This window comes from Protomyctophum bolini (assembly GCF_963924005.1).
Source record: "Protomyctophum bolini genome assembly, chromosome: 14".
Taxonomy (NCBI): domain Eukaryota; kingdom Metazoa; phylum Chordata; class Actinopteri; order Myctophiformes; family Myctophidae; genus Protomyctophum; species Protomyctophum bolini.
The window spans coordinates 22729035-22748418 of record NC_137875.1 but is presented as its reverse complement, the minus strand read 5'-3'; the positions used below and the strand labels follow the sequence as shown (position 1 = coordinate 22748418).

The following is a 19384-nucleotide window of genomic DNA, read 5'->3' as shown; positions in this document are numbered from 1 at the left end:
TGTTTTGTAATAATAATCAAAATCTACGAAGTAACTAGTAACTATAAGTTTTCAAATAAATGTATTGGCGTAAAAGTACAATATTTGGATCCAAAATGTAGTGAAGTAGAAGTAAAAGTATTGGAAATTGGAAATACTCAAGTAAAGTACTAATACTTAAGTAAGTACTAACTAAATGTACTTAGTTACTTTCCACCACTGCATGTGAGTGCTCTCCTATCCCAGTTGTGTTGTTAGTCCCCATCTGTGCTGTCCAGTAAAGGGACACGTGAAAAATGATCTTAATCAGAAAACGGTCCACCTCGGATATTACAGAGTACGGTTTGGGGGAAGAAAGTGGTTATTTACGTCACACGTGATATGTGATGGCCGGTGTCACCTGAGGCGCCAAAACAGCACTCAGAGATTCAATCCAATCTCCCCCTCTTTCTCCTCGGTTCATCGCAAAAGGCCTTTTATGGCCTCGGGGATAATTATCATGTGTTGGGGGGGTGATTGACAGCCTCGATGGGTGTGGCCTGGAGGAACAGATGTTATATATGCTGCTGGAAACATGCTTTGGCTCTTTAATTAAACAGGATGCGGCGGCCGCCCGTCATTGATATTCCTGGCAGGAGAGGTTGATGTTGTGGAGAGAAAACAAAAAACGCTGACACCTTTATCCTCACCTGCTTTTGAGGTTCTGTGCATAAAAAAAGGTGATTTGGATCAACTGTCCCGCGAAGCTAGACAGGTTTCAGAAATGCCCTCGTTCACCTGCCCCGAGGATGGAAAATGTCACCTGCAATAAGATCCAAGTGATTCTGGCACTGTTTGACAGCGCTAAATGGAACGTCCTCCTCTGGTAAAGGCATGCACTATGATGCAACCCCATGAAATATTCATGGTCCGCATGAAACCTCTCAAAATGATAGGCTGCCTGTCGCCTACCGCGTACTGTATGCAGTAGCATTATTATTCACATCTCCTGTGTGTGCATTCTGCTTATCCTGGCCCTGGATTTGGCAAATTAACCAGATTAAAAAAAAATCTTCTAAATCCTAGCAATTTTCTGCATTTATATATGCATTTGCCTACCTCCAAATATTTCATTTCAGGAAACCCCCAGAAGCTGAGATTTGAGTTTAAAAATGTTAGTTTAAAAAAATTATAGCTATATTCAAAGCTTTACCAACGCTAAAATCTAAAATGAGTCAATGATGACACAGATGTTTTCCTGGTTTTAATACAGGGAACAACCTTTTTGAACATCATTGCGAGAAAACCGGTATAATCAAGGATGATTGCACACGCTAGGTTCAAATCCTGGACCTTTAGAACAACAGAAGAAGTGGAAAAAGAACAGATGGAATCTTGGAAGCTAAAAGATTTTGGACTGAAATTCCCCAACACATGCTTCAAATTCAGCGTTTGTCTATAACCAAATTCATATTGGAAAACCGAATATATCAAAACAAAAATAGGTCGTGTTTATCACATTTTAAGCGGCAGCTGGTGTTGCTGAATGGGAACCAGAATGTTTCTCCTGGTCTCAGTTGATCTTCCCTTGCATTAACCCAGAGGAGCCCAAACTTTTCAGGTCGAGATCCAAAAGAGAGATTAGACGTTTGCCCGGGACCCATACTACTGAAAACAGCAGATCTACAAGCGGACAACGCTTATTTGTTCATGGAATTTCTTAGATTTGTTTTATTTTGTTATAAAATTAATAAAATTATATATTTCAAAAAAATCTCTGTATGTCTGTACATACGTCTGTAATCCACGTAACTCGAGAAACGTTCGCCCCACCGACTTCAAATTTGACACGCGCGTTCCACACCACCACAGGGTGCAGTGTCGAGTCGGTTGAGTAAAAGTAAAATGTAGTGGAGTAGAAGTCAAAGTATTTGAAATTGGAAATTCTCAAGTAGAGTACAAATACATCAAAAGTGTAGTTAAGTACAGTACTTACTGTAAGTAAATGTACTTAGTGACACTGCAAACGTAAAACATAATGCAAACATAATAAAGAGAACATTGGCCAAATAAAAGCAGTACAGCCTTTAATAACAGTGGTACAGACGGCTAAAGCGAACATTGGGACTAATTAACAATAATTGTGTTATTATGTGCACTTATGTTGATTCGCAGACTTTAACGAGTGCCAGCTCCAGGGAGTGTGTCCCAATGGAGAGTGCCTGAACACACTGGGCAGCTACAGATGCAGATGTAAGGCTGACTACGTTCCTGACCCCACACTCTCCACCTGCATACGTAAGTCTGGAACACCCAAATCATCCATTCCTCTCCTCTCCTCTCCTCTCCTCTCCTCTCCTCTCCTCTCCTCTCCTCTCCTCTCCTCTCCTCTCCTCTCCTCTGCATTGGCCTCTGCTCTCCGCTACTCTGTGGTTCTCAACCTGTAGGTCGGGACCCCCGGGCGGACACGGGGTCCCCAGATAATGGTAAAGTGACAATTTAAGGACTTTTAATACCTAATACCTAAAAAGAAAAACTATACTATAAAAACTGGTCAAATATTGGCCAAATTGTCAAATAACATAAGAAAGATTTTATTTTAACTGGGGACGGTCTGAAAAGGTTGAGAACCACTGCTCTCCTCTCCTCTGCCATGGACTCTCCTCTCATCTGTATATTTGAACAGAAATCGTGACACAAAATCATATTTGCATGCTGGTTTCTGAACCACAGAATTGCATCCTTGGTCATGTTCCTGCAACATAATATGACTGATGTTTTCCAAAAGACGCAGGAAACACACACACACACACACACACACACACACGTCGGACGTTTTTCATTTCACCGTCGGCACTTCCAATGTACGCATAGACAAAAAGCTGTGAATGCATCTGCTAACACTGTGCGTTTGTTGACATGCATATAAATGCGGGAGGGAAACAAATGAAAGTGCATGGATGGAAGCATGGCGTTTATCATATTAATCAGATTCTCCCCCATGAGCATGGATTGGAGCACGAGCCACAACATATTACCAAGGCCCACAGATCTCATTTTTCATATCTGGAAGGAGGAGCAAAAACAGAAAGAGATGGTCAGGAAGGGAAGAGATGACGTTTAGATGGACTGAGAGGGCCTGGTGTGTGTGACTCTCAGGAAGGGAAGAGATGACGTTTAGATGGACTGAGAGGGCCTGGTGTGTGTCACTCTCACGCATTGTTTTGGATGTAGCTCAACTAATCAACAACGTCCTTCAATCGTGACCTTATTATGTTGTAAACCAAATAGTAAGGTTTTAAAAACATATATTATTAGTACTTCTCAAATTACAAACCCACACAAGTATACAGTCAGTTATAGGCTATACAAAGCAATTCAACATGAACTCTTATGTAAGACCTTTTGGAAATGCATTGTCTTCTTTAACGTGTGGATCCAATAAGCTTCTCTCTGTGAGAGTAAACGTTTTCTATCACCTCGCCTATTTAACCCATTCTGACCGGGCACCCATTTTGGTGTTAGCATCATGTTATGCTTTAGCTATTGAAAAATAGCAGATCTACAAGCTCATATCGCGCCACCGAGTGGCGCGCTACGAGCTTGTAGGTCTGCTATTTTTGAAAAATCGAAGAACGACTGACATTTTTAGAATCTGATCTCAGGTCAGAATGGGTTAATCAGACCAGTGTGTGTCCAGTGGAAACCTCGTATGAATCTGATCTCAGGTCAGAATGGGTTAAAGGATTCACTCCATTCGGTGTTGTGATTCCTGGCCATGTGTCTCTTGGCTGTCCTCTATTTATCTCACGGCTAATGAAGGCTGTGCGGGCAGCCATTTATCACCACGTACGTTGCCCATGACTCCAAGGAGCCCAGCATCCAGCGTGTCCTTACATGGAGACGGGAGACTTGGGGAAATTAATCAGAGACGGCCCACCATTGTGTCTCTAACACCCCCACACCCCCCCCAATCTTACTTAGATCAATCTTATTTAGATACCCCTCTATGAACATGGACAGGTATTAATTAATTCAACAGGAACCCCATTCCATTCGCTGTTCCAGCATGTTATCACGATGGTCTCGGTCCACTCCATTTTTGGGCCATAAACTGGAAAACTAACATTGTTTTTTTAAATATTTGTAACATAATCGCTTCTGACAATTTAGCGTTTCTACCTTTGTGTTGGAGTAGCAGTAGCAGAATGTGGGGTCCAGGCAGGAACCCTCAGGGGTAACTGGGGAGGGGCAGGGGGACCTAAATAATTGATATTTTGGAACCATGTGGACTGTAACTCAGAGTGTACAAATGCACACTCATCAGAGTTGAATTTGATTAGATTAAATAATGTTACAGTGATGAAAATCGTATCAAATAGTGGATCATTGATATTTTTTAAAGAATGAGACTCACTGTCCCAGATCACACAGGCTGGTGGATCAGTCGGAAAGCCGCCTACAACATACTAGTAGCGTTGGGAACCTTTGGAAATGTAAACAATTCTGGTTCCTTAACGATTCCCTCTTAGAGATCTGGTTCCTTAACGGTTCCCTCTTAGAGATCTGGTTCCTTAACGATTCCCTCTTAGAGATCTGGTCCCTTAACGGTTCCCTCTTAGAGATCTGGTTCCTTAACGAATCCCTCTTAGAGATCTGGTTCCTTAACGAATCCCTCTTAGAGATCTGGTTCCTTAACGATTCCCTCTTAGAGATCTGGTTCCTTAACGAATCCCTCTTAGAGATCTGGTTCCTTAACGAATCCCTCTTAGAGATCTGGTTCCTTAACGAATCCCTCTTAGAGATCTGGTTCCTTAACGATTCCCTCTTAGAGATCTGGTTCCTTAACGAATCCCTCTTAGAGATCTGGTTCCTTAACGATTCCCTCTTAGAGATCTGGTTCCTTAACGATTCCCTCTTAGAGATCTGGTTCCTTAACGAATCCCTCTTAGAGATCTGATTCCTTAACGGTTCCCTCTTAGAGATCTGGTTCCTTAACGGTTCCCTCTTAGAGATCTGGTTCCTTAACGAATCCCTCTTAGAGATCTGGTTCCTTAACGGTTCCCTCTTAGAGATCTGGTTCCTTAACGAATCCCTCTTAGAGATCTGATTCCTTAACGGTTCCCTCTTAGAGATCTGGTTCCTTAACGGTTCCCTCTTAGAGATCTGATTCCTTAACGGTTCCCCTTAACGATTACTGTAGGGGGGTTCCAAATGGAACTTATGGTTGTCCCTGAAATGAAAAAGGTTTGAGAACCTTATGCAACCTTTAATTGCATAGCAGGTGTAAAGTCCACACACACACACAGTGGGATGAAAACCTGGAAACTGTTTCAAATGTGATGGAACCGATTCCTGGTTCTCTCTCTCTTACACACACACACACACACACACACACACACACACACACACACACACACACACACACAACCTTTTATATGATATTCACAGAGTGTGTGTATGCTTCTTATCAGCACTGTCATACTTGTCATGCACCACTGTAGTTCAGATAGATTTGGGGTTCAGTGTCTTGCTCAAGGACACTTCGACACTAACTCTGGGGGAGCCCGGGTTCGAACTGGCAACCTTGTGGTTACCATCCGGCCACTCTGCCCCTGAGCCACCGCCGCCGCCCCGGTCTTGGAAGGTCCGTCACTTTAACCCGTTAAAACCGGGAAAGCATTTTAGACGTTTGCGTCGGCTGTTCAAAAATAGCAGATATTAAATTGTAAAAATAGCTGCTATTTTGAACGTCTAGACTCTAGAAAGATAGAGTACTCGTAGAGGCCTCAGGTCTTAATGGGTTAATTACAACCAATCTGAAGTCATCATTATTAGCTGAGCTAATATGAACCATGTCGTGGAATGAGTCATCACTCTGTCTCACAGTCTGCTGCAAGAGTACTGCGAGTGCAGACTCATAAAAGAATGCTTTCCATGTGTAGTAAAATGGCATTTAACCTTTTTATCACGTTGCGACACATCCGTACAGTAACTGTGAAACTATTCTGCTTGTGCAGTGTCCACATTTCGAGGCTAAAGCGTTTTAAAAATAAAACATAATTTGAGCACTCCATTCCATATGTGATTCACCTCCAAATATGGTAGGCCCTGTGCGTCCGTTCCAATTCCAACACATTCCACAACTATCTTGTTATGGTGAACAGAGTGGGTCATCTAACCCAGTGGTTCTCAACCCAGGGGGGGCCCCAAATTATTTTGGGGGTGGGTCCTCAGATGATTAGCTAAATGGGCAACATTATTTCCCCCTACACTTATACGTGTGTTGGTTTGTTTACTGTTGATGTATGTGTATAAGTGTATACCATACAGGGCACATTTCTAAAGTGGCAATTTAAGGACTAATTGGAAAAAATTATATTGTCAAATTATTTACATAAGAATTGGGAAAACACTGTGAAAATAGTCAATCTACAAGCCCACGAGGCATTGTCAATTATTTGACAATATTAATTATGTAAATTATTTGACAATCTTAATTTAGCCAATTTGTTATTAAAAAGGTCTTAAAGTCCTTAAAGTGTCACTGTATCTATGGACGGAGTAAAAATGTAATGCCTACAATTCCATAGCTTGTCAGGGTGGAGGGTCCCCAGTTCATAGATAATTCGTTTGGGGGGTCCCCAATTGTGAGAACTATCGACTTAGAAGGCATTTGTAGTATCGGCCTCCGGTCTTAAGTCTAATGTCTGTCGGCCCCATGCAGCCTGTGAACTACAGTAGTTAAGTGGCAGGAGGACTGTGTGATGTCCTAGTTGTTTTTTTTGGCTGGGCTCCATCACTGGCATGGATATGGCTGGTGCAGGGGGTCTGGAGTGAGGGCTGAGAGGGTACATATATGCAGGTCTCTGGAGGAAGGGGATCAGAGGAGGTGACATACTGTAGGACTGGAGCAGAGGGAAGGGAACAGAGTATGGGAGCATGATTGTTGCTTGTCATGGCCGATTTCCCGTGACTGTCCGAGCCTTGAGGTTTGAGACACAGTGGCGCCATCACAATTGTTATTGAGGAGTTGAGGGACAGGGATTACTCTACGCACGCACGCAAGCACGCACGCACGCACGCACGCACGCACGCACGCACGCACGCACGCACGCACGCAACTGTAGTCATCAAGTTCCCCCTCGCAGGAGCGCACACTCGCACGTACGTGCACGTACGCGCACGTACGTGCACGTACGCGCACGTACGTGCACACACACACACACACACACACACACACACACACACACACACACACACACACACTTTAACATAATCAAGAGAAACCTGAGAACATCTTCTGTCTGTTTTGACAATATCATTGCACACACAAGCTGCCCAAGGGAGCTAGATGTTAGCTGAGTGAAGACATTGGAACAGGTTTCGACAACTTTTTACTCTCTCTGCTCATTACTATTTGGAGGTAAAATATGGACATCAAAGCCTAATTTATCCTTCAGCAAAAAAAAGAAATAGTGTCACGTAACGTGTCCTTCGACAACTGCAGTATTTTTTGTCCTTTTTGTCAACACTTCAAAGCACAATTAGTCTGTAAAGGTGGAGTCGTAGACAAAATATAGTCAACAAACAGGTAGATATTTTCGAGCTTCTGCACCGCTGTGGGTGTGTGTGTGTGTGTGTGTGTGTGTGTGTGTGTGTGTGTGTGTGTGTGTGTGTGTGTGTGTGTGTGTGTGTGTGTGTGTGTGGTCAAGCAAACAGTATGTCTATGTAAATATCATAACATAGAGAGCATGTGAACAAGTAAGCAAGCATATAGAGCTTAACCACCACTTGAGTGGTCTGAGTAACACAAGTCCAGTTCTCTGGTTGATTTATTTTTTCGTGTCCTGCGCACAAAGTGCCCAACCCTCATCGTTTTTTTAAGACACCATTTTACACTATACTATGTTTACAGTATATTCCACATGATACATTCAATTACAGCTCAGAATTATGTGGCCCCTTTTCCACCAAAATAGCTTTGGCTCTAGAACTGGTTACGTTCTAGATTCTTGGAACCTTGGTGCTTTCACGGAACTGGCGGCCATTGTTTTTCTTCGTTCCAGTCCTGAACCAACCTTTGAATGATTGATTGAAATATGTATTAACACCCCCATCGCCCAGGACTAAGTTCTTTGTCCTTTCTATTAGTAACGCCCAGGACGAAGTTTGATCCAAAAGACGAAGTTTATTGATATGAAAACGGATAGCATCGCTCCACAGCCTGGAAGCGCCTGTTGTGCAATCCTCGATGTTGCGCAACAGTGAGACGTCATAAAACATGTCCCTCCCCTGTTTAGCCGACGACAACAAAAATCTTATAACGTTAATAACGTTAATGATCTAAATCATCCCGTCTAATTATAAAAAAACATCCTGTGGTAGACGGCCCTCTGCTGTCCAGTCGCTAGTCGCGACTGGGTGCTATAATGTAACGGATTAAATAACCCCAGGCAATTAAAGTGTTAACAGTTTGCAGAATTACAGTACATTTCAAGTACAACTCAATACAAAAAATGTTAACAGTGAGTGGACGACACCATAAACGGCATAAAGCATTACACTTGTTTACAATAGGGCCCACCATTTTCACCACCATTTTCAATGAATCAAACCAAGTCATTTCAGTGGGAACACTCTGAACTGGTTCAATGTTAGGCGGGAAATAAGAACCGACCCGGTTCAACCCCAGTGGAAAAGCCACTGTGTTCTTTGTTCTCTTCCAAGAGACAAGAGACAAATTAAAATTGCCACAACAAAAGCTCTTTTAACGAAACCTATCACAAGCATCTAGCTCAAGGAAATCACCACAAATACAAGACATTTTTACTAACAAATTCCTATATTATATCATCATGTAATAAATAATAAAACAAAAAGGTTAACCTTATTTTCAATTCCACCAAGTTCACAAAACAAAGACTACAGGGATTTAAGCGTTTAAGAACTTTAAGTGTTTAAGAAGAAAGATGATGAAAAGAAGTGGGGAAAATACATGGATGGATTATCCCGATATTTGTTGTGCTTCTTGGAGGTTAGTGCCCTGTAATGATCTGTGTTCCTTTGGGGCCATGCCATAGTGCTGTGTGCTAGATCCAGTTGATTGTGAAGACATTCAGAGCTGATGTAACCCCCTGGTGATGAGCTCTGCTGCATGCTTTCATTCAAGCCAGCAAATGACTATTCAATAGTGCATGATCTATTGGCATGAAACCCCTCTTTTCCCCAGTTTTTCCTCCTAGAAGACCTTCTGTCTGTGTTATTCTGCGTGCGTGCACACAAGAGTTTTGTATAGGGTTTGCCCTACTTTAATGTGGTCGACTTCTCCTTCTTAGCTCAAAACACTGAAATATTTCATTTGTCTGTCACATCCACTATCACTGAAATATTTCCCACTTCCAGCACTTTAAATGTTGTTGTAGACACACAGTCTCTGGGGTGATTTTTGTAAAAATTGACCCATCCTCCTTTTTTACACTCTCAAGAGTCACATTAACAATCTGCAATGTGACTGTGCGTGAGTGAGAAGTTAGAACTCTGTGTTGTGGGTTTTGCAGGTGGGAAAGGGAGGGTTGCTTTGGTGAAGGGGACTTCTTTATTTCTTCTCTTTCTCTTCCCTCGCCCCTTCCCTCCATCCATGTATGTGTCACCTCCACTCTGGCGCACCTCCTCCTCCTTCGCCTCCTCCCCCTCCCATCCTCCGCCGCCTCCTCCTCCTCCTACTGCGCTCCTCAGCGGACACGCCTGCCGTCCAAGAGGAGAAAGGGGCTTGTTTCCGTTTGGTGAGCTCTGGGAGGCAGTGCTTGCATCCGGTGTCCGCTCAGCTCAGCAAACAGCTGTGCTGCTGCAGCGTGGGCAAGGCCTGGGGCCCTCGCTGTGACAAATGCCCCCTCCCAGGAACAGGTAAGGCCATATACCATATCAAACATCAGCCATGGCGGGCTATAGGAACGTTAGTCTGTTGAGAGTGTACAAAGACATGTTTTGAGGAAAGAAATAAGTGTCAAAAAGCCTTGCAACTTTGTTGCTTTACCGGTGTCGCGCTACAAAAATAGCTCATCTATAAATGTCATGAGCTTGTAGATGGTCTGTTTTTTGGTGTGTGACGGATATTAATCATTAACCAATATCCAATATTAAATACTGGTAGTCCGTATTTGACCATTACTTTATGTCAAAGGAACTCTCTGAGAAAAACTCTCACTGTCCCCAGTAGCCTATACACCTTCTGTCTGCATGAGTTTCACTGCTTTGCTAAGTAGTTGCTTTAATTGTTTTTTCCTACACTATTTTTTTAAAGCCTTCACTACAACCAATTCACTATAATTCTCCTCACAAAAATGTATTATGGTCATTTACAGTTTTTACTACCCGTCCTTTAGATGTATGCATACTGTACTACCTTATTTATTTGCTTATTTTGATACAGCATTATCTGTATGCCCCACGGTAAGACATTACACAATACAAACAGTCTGTTGTTTGCTGTTACTCCACACTTAGAATTACATTGGAAAATACATGTGTTTCATAAATGAAACCAAGCCAAGAATTCCATTACGCAAGGCAATTCAGGGTTGGCACCAGCACACACCTTGTCTCTGCCTGTGCCTGGACAGTCTGTACTCTGTTATAACGTTCCTCTGTGGCTTGATGAGAGTTCAATTAGAAACAGTGGTTGTGTGATCAACATGGATACCACATGCCCCTTGTACCCGGCTACCTTGGAGATGCTAACATGGTACAGTACAGTCGGTTGGTTGGTCTAAATGAGCACTAGTCGGGAGATAAATGATTGTAAAGCAAAAGGTCAAGTTGATTAACAACACCTTTCTATAATTCCTGGGGGTTGCCAGTTCTTCTTTGGTTGCCCAGTGTGTGCTTGGCTTCAGCATACTGTCTGTTGCTGCCTAGTGGGCAAGATTCAGCAGTGACATATGTATTGTATACCCCAGTGGCAAAATGTAACAGACTGTTACAGTTTGCCACTGGATTAGTGGATTATGTCTAACGTTGATATGATGGCTGCTGCATTACAAATTTGGTTTATTCCAAATGTTTGTGCCATTTTTTGTACTTTCTTATTATGCATCTACTACAGTGTATTATTTTATTGCCATTGGTGCCACTGCCAAATTACCTGACTGTTTATTTTATCGTGCAGAAAGTGATTTTGTCTGTGAAGCTTGACAGAGCTAATCTAGATAACTGTAACAGTGTGTTCCATTGAATTATGATGATATGAAAAGAGGGGGGGGGGGGCTGGGGGTGTAAAGGTGAATGACTTTGAAGCCACAGTTTGTGCAGTGTTTATTTCTCCTTAAATTAAGAGTCTTGATGCTCTTCCCCCTTGCGTAATCTTGTCAGGTCCTTTTTATAAAGCGCTGCTGTAGTTTAGAGAGACGAGACCAGTGGCTGATGTCAGCCCTGTCAAGGAATTCACTGTGACATGGTCTTGTCATGCTGAGATAAGACCTGCAAAGGAGAAATTGCAGCTTTTCAAATTGTGTTGAAGCTCGGCTGCACAAAACATCATTTTAATCAGATTTTGCACCAAATAGGCTATTCTTCCCAATGTTCTAAGACTAAAATAACCCAGTACTCTGGTTACTGTCGTTCACCTCCAGGGGATTCCACACAGATCTTGAAAATGTTGTTCTTATTTAATCGCTTCCTCCATGGAGACTCTATTTTGGAGCGTGTCATTTGGAGACAATTTTAACGTTTTTGAAAAATTGCATAAATCGCCATGCATTATGAGCTTGTACTGTTATATGGACTATTTTCGATATTCATCGTACGATGAAGGGCTTCAGTTTGGCTTGAAGAAGCACAATGTAACTTTTTAACAACTACAGTATATATAGCCTATTATTTCCCAAAACGTATAAATACATGTTTAAGCTATAACAATCAACCTTCCATAAATATATAGACTCAAAGGGTCCCTGCCAGGGGCTTGACTGTATTACTATGTATAGGAGAGACAATGAGTTTCATCCTGGCATTTGCCAAGGCAGAACTGCCAGTCAAAGCAAAGACTGCATGGTCAAACACAGCGCGTCCTCGCTTTCATGTTTGCAGAGAGCCTTCGTAATGAAGTCAAAGATGTCGGCTGCCATGTTAATTCATTGTGTGCACTGAATGATACCCCAAAATACATAGTGCTGCTTTAAATGAGGATTAATTTCTTAAAGATGGAGTGCCACAATTTTTGTATTTTTCCAGCTTTTCATGTGTCTATGGGGTGACAGTACTTCATTAGACACCCTGGAGTCGTTTTTATGTCCAATGGTGTAATAACTTTGTATTTAGGTTTCTTCCTGGAGGCTGAACCCTTGACAGTCAAACGGGCCAATGAAGTAAACACGGATAGTGTGACGTACAAATATTGCACGCACACACGCACCTCCCCCTCTCACAGTGGTCGGGCTTTGATAGGCCTAGTGTCACAATGCATTCTTGTTGGCTGTTGTAGTCAATATGTAGGTCCTAATACTTATACGAGGCTGTAAAGTCAAGAATTAGAATCTGTTGTTGTGTCGCGCTGGAAGTCATGTTGCCATGTCTGGCTATTACAAGCGACTTGGGCTTGTTTTCATATAAGTAACTTTCAGGGGAGATGTGGTTGACTTGACCAATGGTTCATGTGAAGGACCCTCAGATTAATATGTTGTTAAAAGGATTGGTGTTGTTGAAACGTTTTCATAAATATTCAAGGCAATTTCTTTATAATTATTCATGCTAAATGATCTATCAAACTAATTGTTTCTTGTTAAACTATGATTTAATTGGATGATGAGCTGAGCTGATTGTGACAATAGGGTCAATATAATTGGAGGAAATAAATAAATGATTATAAAAAATCTGAAAAAACAGATCTGATATGGTATGGATGCGTGGATTATATGCCTATACATGGATGGTGGCAGTATATGTGCATAATGGTGCTTATACGATATCTCAGAAATATGGGAAGTGTTCACTTCTAACATTCACAAAAACATGAGTTCTTGTTACATTACAGACACCAATTTGTCATTTTGTAAACAAAAGGGCAGAGCCATGGGCTGTGCTATTATAAGGAGGGGGAGGGACTAGGACAAGTGGGTGGTCTTAAAGGAGGAGGCGGAGGGACTGGATTAGGTGGGTGGTGCTAAGGTTAAACTCACGCATACCTAATGAACTGGTGGGTGTGTCCACATAAAACCATCATTTTAACAAATACTGTACACTTTTTTGAAAAAATTATACCTCATGTACACCTAAATACACCTGATGATCATGTTTAAGTGTGGAAAAAAATCATGGCACTCCATCTTTAATAGAACAAATTTAAATCAGGTGTAAAAGTGAAAAGACTATACTTTTCTTTTAAGAGGTTAAATATTTCTAGTCAGAATGTGTATAATGTCATGTGTTTCTTTTTATTATCATGTAGCTAAGTTCAAAGAGATCTGTCCTGGAGGGATGGGCTACACTGTCCTGCCTAAGCCACCCATCATCAACAAACCAATCATCACCTACCCAGTGATAACGGCCGCTCCTCAGCCTCTGCCCACGCCAGAGAAACCCGTGGAGGCTTTTGGGAACCCGGAGGTGGTTATACCAGGTGACTTAATGACACACAATATAGCCAAGATGTATTTATTATGTAACATACCGGTACTTGAAATAATGTAACGCTGACACTCTGCCCAAACCGCAGCCATAGACTCACACTGAAGTGTCCTAAAAATGCTAAATAAACAGCTTTAATTTGGGAAAAGTGCTAAATATCGTTCCTCTGTCTGCACACATGGTAATGATGATGTGATGCCCGTCTACAACTTCAGATCAACTGCTGAAACCACAGAGGGGAAAAGGTTTATTGCTTTATAATAAGATATATACTGTGTATATATTTTACGTATTCCCCGCATAAAATGGTGGAATTTAATGTTATTTTTGCCCAAATGCAAAAATGACAAATGTTCAAAAATAATACAGTAGATGTACAAGCTCGCAGCACGGCACTTCGAGCTTGTACATCTGCTAGTTTTGAATAGCCAGTACGCTAAAGTCTAAAATGACATGGATACTTTCCCAGTCGCAATTCAAACTCTTATTTTAGAGCTGAATAAAAGTCAGTTCGGCTCCGTAGAGCCTACAATGTGACGTAATTTGAGGTTTGAATCGGCCCTTGATGGGTTAAGAAAAGAAACCCCAGCTGTTCATAGAGGACAGGGATTACAGTGCTTCGGATATCTTCAACCTCCAAACCTCACGTCCCATTACGTCCCACCATCACATCTTAATCTGTGAATGTAATCTTCAACCTCCAAACCTCACGTCCCATTACGTCCCACCATCACATCTTAATCTGTGAATGTAATCTTCAACCTCCAAACCTCACGTCCCATTACGTCCCACCATCACATCTTAATCTGTGAATGTAATCTTCAACCTCCAAGCCTCACGTCCCATTACGTCCCACCATCACATCTTAATCTGTGAATGTAATCTTCAACCTCCAAACCTCGCGTCCCTTTACGTCCCACCATCACATCTTAATCTGGGTAGCCAACCGGTCGGAGATCTCCACCAACAGATATGTCTGGTGGTGACATCCAAATTCAATGTGCAGTCATTTGCTAAATCTGACTGTAAACAATTCTGAGTAATACATAATAATAGAGCACCGAAGTCTGACGTCACTTTCAGTAGAGGGCGTCAGTCCCCAGGTTCATGTATTTTTTTAGTTGCATTGAAATCGCCATAGGAGGATTTTTAGATTGCTTCATATAAGAACTGTGTTTGAAAAATAAACATGTCATCCCGGCCGCTTCACTCATATGGATATGAAGAATCAACTGACTGAGAGAAAACGCTAATGTTACTGCTGCTGAATTAGTTACATTTTCGCTAGAAGCAGACTATCATATATGAGTGACTGACTGTTGCAAACGATACAGAGACACCTCCCTAACAATAAAGCCGAGACAGCTTGTTTATTTTTGGACCACAACGCTTATAGTAGACCCATTCTGACCGGGAACCCGTTTTGGTGTTAGCATCATGTTATGCTTTAGCTATTGAAAAATAGCAGATCTACAAGCTCATAGCGCGAAACCGAGTGGCGCGCTACGAGCTTGTAGGTCTGCTATTTTTTTTAAATCGAAGAACGACTGACATTTTTAGAATCTGATCTCAGGTCAGAATGGGTTCATCAGACTAGTGTGTTGGCCAGTTGAAACCTCGTATGAATCTGATCTCAGGTCAGAATGGGTTAAGATCACCCCATGTTATTCTCCATAGAGAAATTACTTCCGCGAACCAGGGGAATCGTCGGGATGAGCGAGTTACGTCAGGACTTCGGTGCTCTATTATGTAGCCTCGACCCGGGAGGCGAACCCGAGACCTATGTATCCGAAAGGCGCATACGCTAACTGTCGGCTAAAGAGCCAGGCCCGATAGCAAGCACCCTATAGCCTACAGTCGTCCACCCTCCCTGGAAGCTCATCCACGCGTGACAGTCAGGAGCTATAGGCTCAACTGACACTGACTGGGGGGACCTCTGCTCTGCTCCACACAACCAGGCAAGTAACGTGCTGTCGACTATGCTGCATTAGGTCTGTAACGCCGAGGAACAAACGGAGGAACCTATTCACACTGCTGCCACCAATGTAGCCTCGGCCGGGAGGCGAACCCAGAACCTATGTATCCGAAAGGCACATACATTACCAGTCGGCTAAAGAGCCAGGCCCCATAGGCAAGCAGCAACGCAGCACCCTGTAGCCTACAATAATATACATTAAAAAAATGCAAAGCTTTTCAAGTTGGTCCTTCATATTGACATAGTATCAGGGTTGGTTTCCACAGCATTTAATCTAGATTTCCCAGTTGTATGGGTAGGCGGAAATCCTGGCTTACACAAGATTAATCACATTCTATCACATTCCACCCCCAACAGCTATCAAACAAACAAAAAAAATGCAGAGCTGTAGGCGGCAGCTGTTGATTTTGTTCTTGGAAGTAGGTTCCAGTAAATTCTGAGTGTATAGAAATGGAACCAAATGGACCCTTACCGGTCATACCAAACTGGGGGGTTCTTGTTTGAGAACCAATGGGATAGAGAAAGAGAAAAAGAACTTCACTCTCTCAGATATCATTCAGGACATGCTTGGCAGCCGCTGAGGGAAAGAGAGACTTGGCAGCACGCGGGCCAAAGGCAGACAGAGTCCAAATTGCCGCTAAGCTTCTCTGGAGCGCAGGAGAGCCGAGGATCCCGAGCGCGGCGGACAGGCCTCGAAAAACAATCTGACAGAAAGCCACTGCCCAAACCTGTGTAGATTATTCTTTGGATGCCACGAGAGGCTAATGTGGCGCCTGGCACCCTGACATGTTGGCATCTTGGCACAGCAGAGCTGAGAGAGCCCCGGTGGGCCGGGAGGATGAGAGGAAGGCTTTTTTTATATCCTCAGAGTTTATGCCTCAGACTTTAACCCTACCCTGTGGTCTGGGTTAAGGTTTATGATCTCTACAAGGTAACATACAAACTTATTTGTTGAGAGAATATTCGCCTGCTTTTTATGATAACGTTTCCGACAGTTAATAAATTACACCAAATGCAAATGTGCTCTCAATGTGCCAGCAATATGTGCGAATGATGTGTTCAAATGCTTTTTGTCATTTTATATCAAGCCATGGTTTCATTTCACTTTTTGTTTTTTCCGGTGGTCAGTAGCTACAGCTGCGCCTGATCAGGTAGGTTATTTTCCCACAGTAAAGGCAGCTTGCATGCACAGAGATGCTCCTTATGGTGTCTCGAGGCGGCCGTCAGGAGTCATGGCATCGCATCTGCATGAAGTCAGCAACACAGCAACGCTGCATGACTTTGAGCCGGTCAAGACAGGGCTGCCAATCTCATAAAACACAGTTTTTACTATTGCTACTGAGTAATTGTTCTTTCTTTGTGTTTGACACAACTTCTTATTAAATATAATGATGAGTACTACAGTAAATGAGCGCACGCGTCTTTTGGACGCTGTGTGGCGATCACCATTGACAATATCCCAAACTGAACAAAGAGATTTAAAATCTATGCAGAACCATTTGCCCTTTTTTTGCTTTCCGTCTCTGCTCCGTTTTAATTTTGCACTCAGTTGCTATGCAAGCCAAATGCTACTTTGCTTACTGTCTGTAATGCGTGGCAGTATCGCCTGATTCATACTGAGTTATGCACGGGTGTCGCACACCAGATAGAGCCGACTAACAAGCTCACAACACGGTGCAACGTGACGTTCCGTGAGCTTGTAAATCGTCTATTTTCGGTGCGTGACATCCACGTGCAGGTCGGTCTAACTCGGGCTTATCAGAGCACTAGCTGTGCCGTGCCGCAAAGCCAAAAGCTCACAGCTATACTTACACATGGCACACGTTTTTCAAACAGCCCCCTTTGTCCTTGATGGCCATATTGTTTGTCTCTTGTCATTGAAGGAGCTGGTAGTTCCTGTGGTTAGTGATAGGCCTGTATTTGAACCTATCCAGCCCCAGCTCTCTCCTGGTGTGTCTACTGTCAGAATGGAGGCAGCCTTCCCAGGTGTCCATCTCAATCCCCTCCTTTCTTCTCTTTATCTCCTTGTGTTTCTGAAAGATTGTTGTTGTTGTTGTTGTTTTTTTGCTTTTGCAGTCCTTTTTTTTCCTTCTTCTTTTTATTAGTGGTACCATTATTATTATGTTTTTATTCATGGCTGTTTAATTTTGGTTCATTCATTACTGTACATATACGTGTAGTTACTGTGTCCTTTTTTTAGTTTTCTCTCTTGTTTTTGCATTTACCAAAACTAGTTATTGTCTTCTATATAACAGCAAATAGCTATTTTGGACTTTCCATCTGTGGATTCATTATAATGACCACCTATCATGATTCTATTGTTTGAGAAAATGTATTGGCTTAATAATAATAATAATATAATATATTAATGGATGTATATATGGATGTATTGCATCTCTTCAACTCTCTCTCTCTCTGTTGCTCTGTTTCACAGAGGTTTTTGAAAGAGCCTCACCACCCGCACCAGTGGAGATCCTTCCATCTAATGCAGGCCAAGACATCGCCCCCACACAGTCAGCAGGTTAGATACCTGTCTTGTCTCTTCTCTTCTCTTCTCTTCTCTTCTCTTCTCTTCTCTTCGGTTTTCTTATCTTGTCTTGTCTTGTCTTCTCTCTTCCTCGCCTTGTCTATCCTGTTTTGTGTTATTCAATTCATCACTGACATTTGATTAAACATATTTGTGAACAGGTGAATGCACTGCTGAAAAGTTGATAATAGAACTGTGTAACCATCCTTGTATATGGCACGCAAACTAATGCACGGCGCTCACGTGCGCGCGCGCGCGCGCGCGCACACACACACACACACACACACACACACACACACACACACACACACACACAAAGAGAGAAGACTTGTCTCGTACAAAGCATGAATGAACTGACACATGCGGAACAGGCGGGCATATTCTAGATTCATAAATACCCGCACTCATCTCTGTCACTCGCCCATTAACTGTCTTTCATTTGTATTTAACCCTGCCTTTACATTCCTGACAGGTCAGGTGTATAAATAGAGTGATAAGAGTCACTTACACAGACAAGGCAGCATGCCAGTTTCTGTGCCTCCCACCTCCTGGCTTTGTCCTTGGGGCTTCTCTCTCTCTCTCTCTCTCTCTCTCTCTCTCTCCCTTTGCGCTTTCTCTTTCCCTCTCATTGTGGGAATTTTTTCAGTCTTTCTATATTTGGCAATCCTATATTGCCTTTAAGCCATCTTGCAGCTTGCTGTAGGCCCACATTCGTATAGTTTACAATTTACACTATGTCTATTAGGGATAGACTTCTGATCTGATCCCGATGCCTCAATTTCTGTGTTAGCCGATACCGAATACCGATACCAAGTGATCTCATGTTGTGTCTATAGCTATAGCTATATATCTCATGTTGTGTCTATAGCTATAGCTATATATCTCATGTTGTGTCTATAGCTATAGCTATATATCTCATGTTGTGTCTATAGCTATCTAGCTATATATCTCATGTTGTGTTTATAGCAGACTCCTCACTCAAATGTGCACTTGCAGTTTGGGCAACTCCAAAGCAAACTCCACATGTCCCAACATTTTATTTACCTGCCATAGTATCAACCTTACCCCTGTGTCGGATCTGTGGTTAGACTGGCATATTCACCGATACCGATATGACCCGATATGACAAATAAGGGCCGATCCGATACTTACTTAATAAGTAAGTATCGGATCGGTCCTTATTTGTCGGTATTGGGAAGTATATAAGTCTTATATACTTCCCAATACCGATACAGTATCGATATTAGTATATCTTATGTCTATCTACACTGTAGATGGTCATACGTCATCGTCATTATGGG

The 19384-nt window shown here is 42.5% G+C and overlaps 2 protein-coding genes across 6 annotated transcripts in view; one reads left to right on the top strand and one right to left on the bottom strand.

Moving 5' to 3' along the window:
• LOC308327786 (long-chain fatty acid transport protein 2-like) overlaps positions 1 to 19384 on the bottom strand; it is a 512892-nt gene that overhangs the window by 180546 nt on the left and 312962 nt on the right. The window lies entirely within an intron of this gene.
• Positions 1 to 19384, top strand: part of ltbp1 (latent transforming growth factor beta binding protein 1) — a 150677-nt gene that overhangs the window by 76694 nt on the left and 54599 nt on the right. For 3 of the 5 annotated variants that reach the window (XM_080782389.1, XM_080782386.1, XM_080782385.1), the window contains exons 10-15: positions 2134 to 2256; positions 9697 to 9864; positions 13403 to 13573; positions 16685 to 16707; positions 17440 to 17542; positions 17991 to 18077. In XM_080782389.1, coding sequence (XP_080638515.1) covers positions 2134 to 2256; positions 9697 to 9864; positions 13403 to 13573; positions 16685 to 16707; positions 17440 to 17542; positions 17991 to 18077 — 675 coding nt within the window. The remainder of the gene's footprint in view (positions 1 to 2133; positions 2257 to 9696; positions 9865 to 13402; positions 13574 to 16684; positions 16708 to 17439; positions 17543 to 17990; positions 18078 to 19384) is intronic. The other 2 variants (XM_080782388.1, XM_080782387.1) reach the window with 2 other exon arrangements.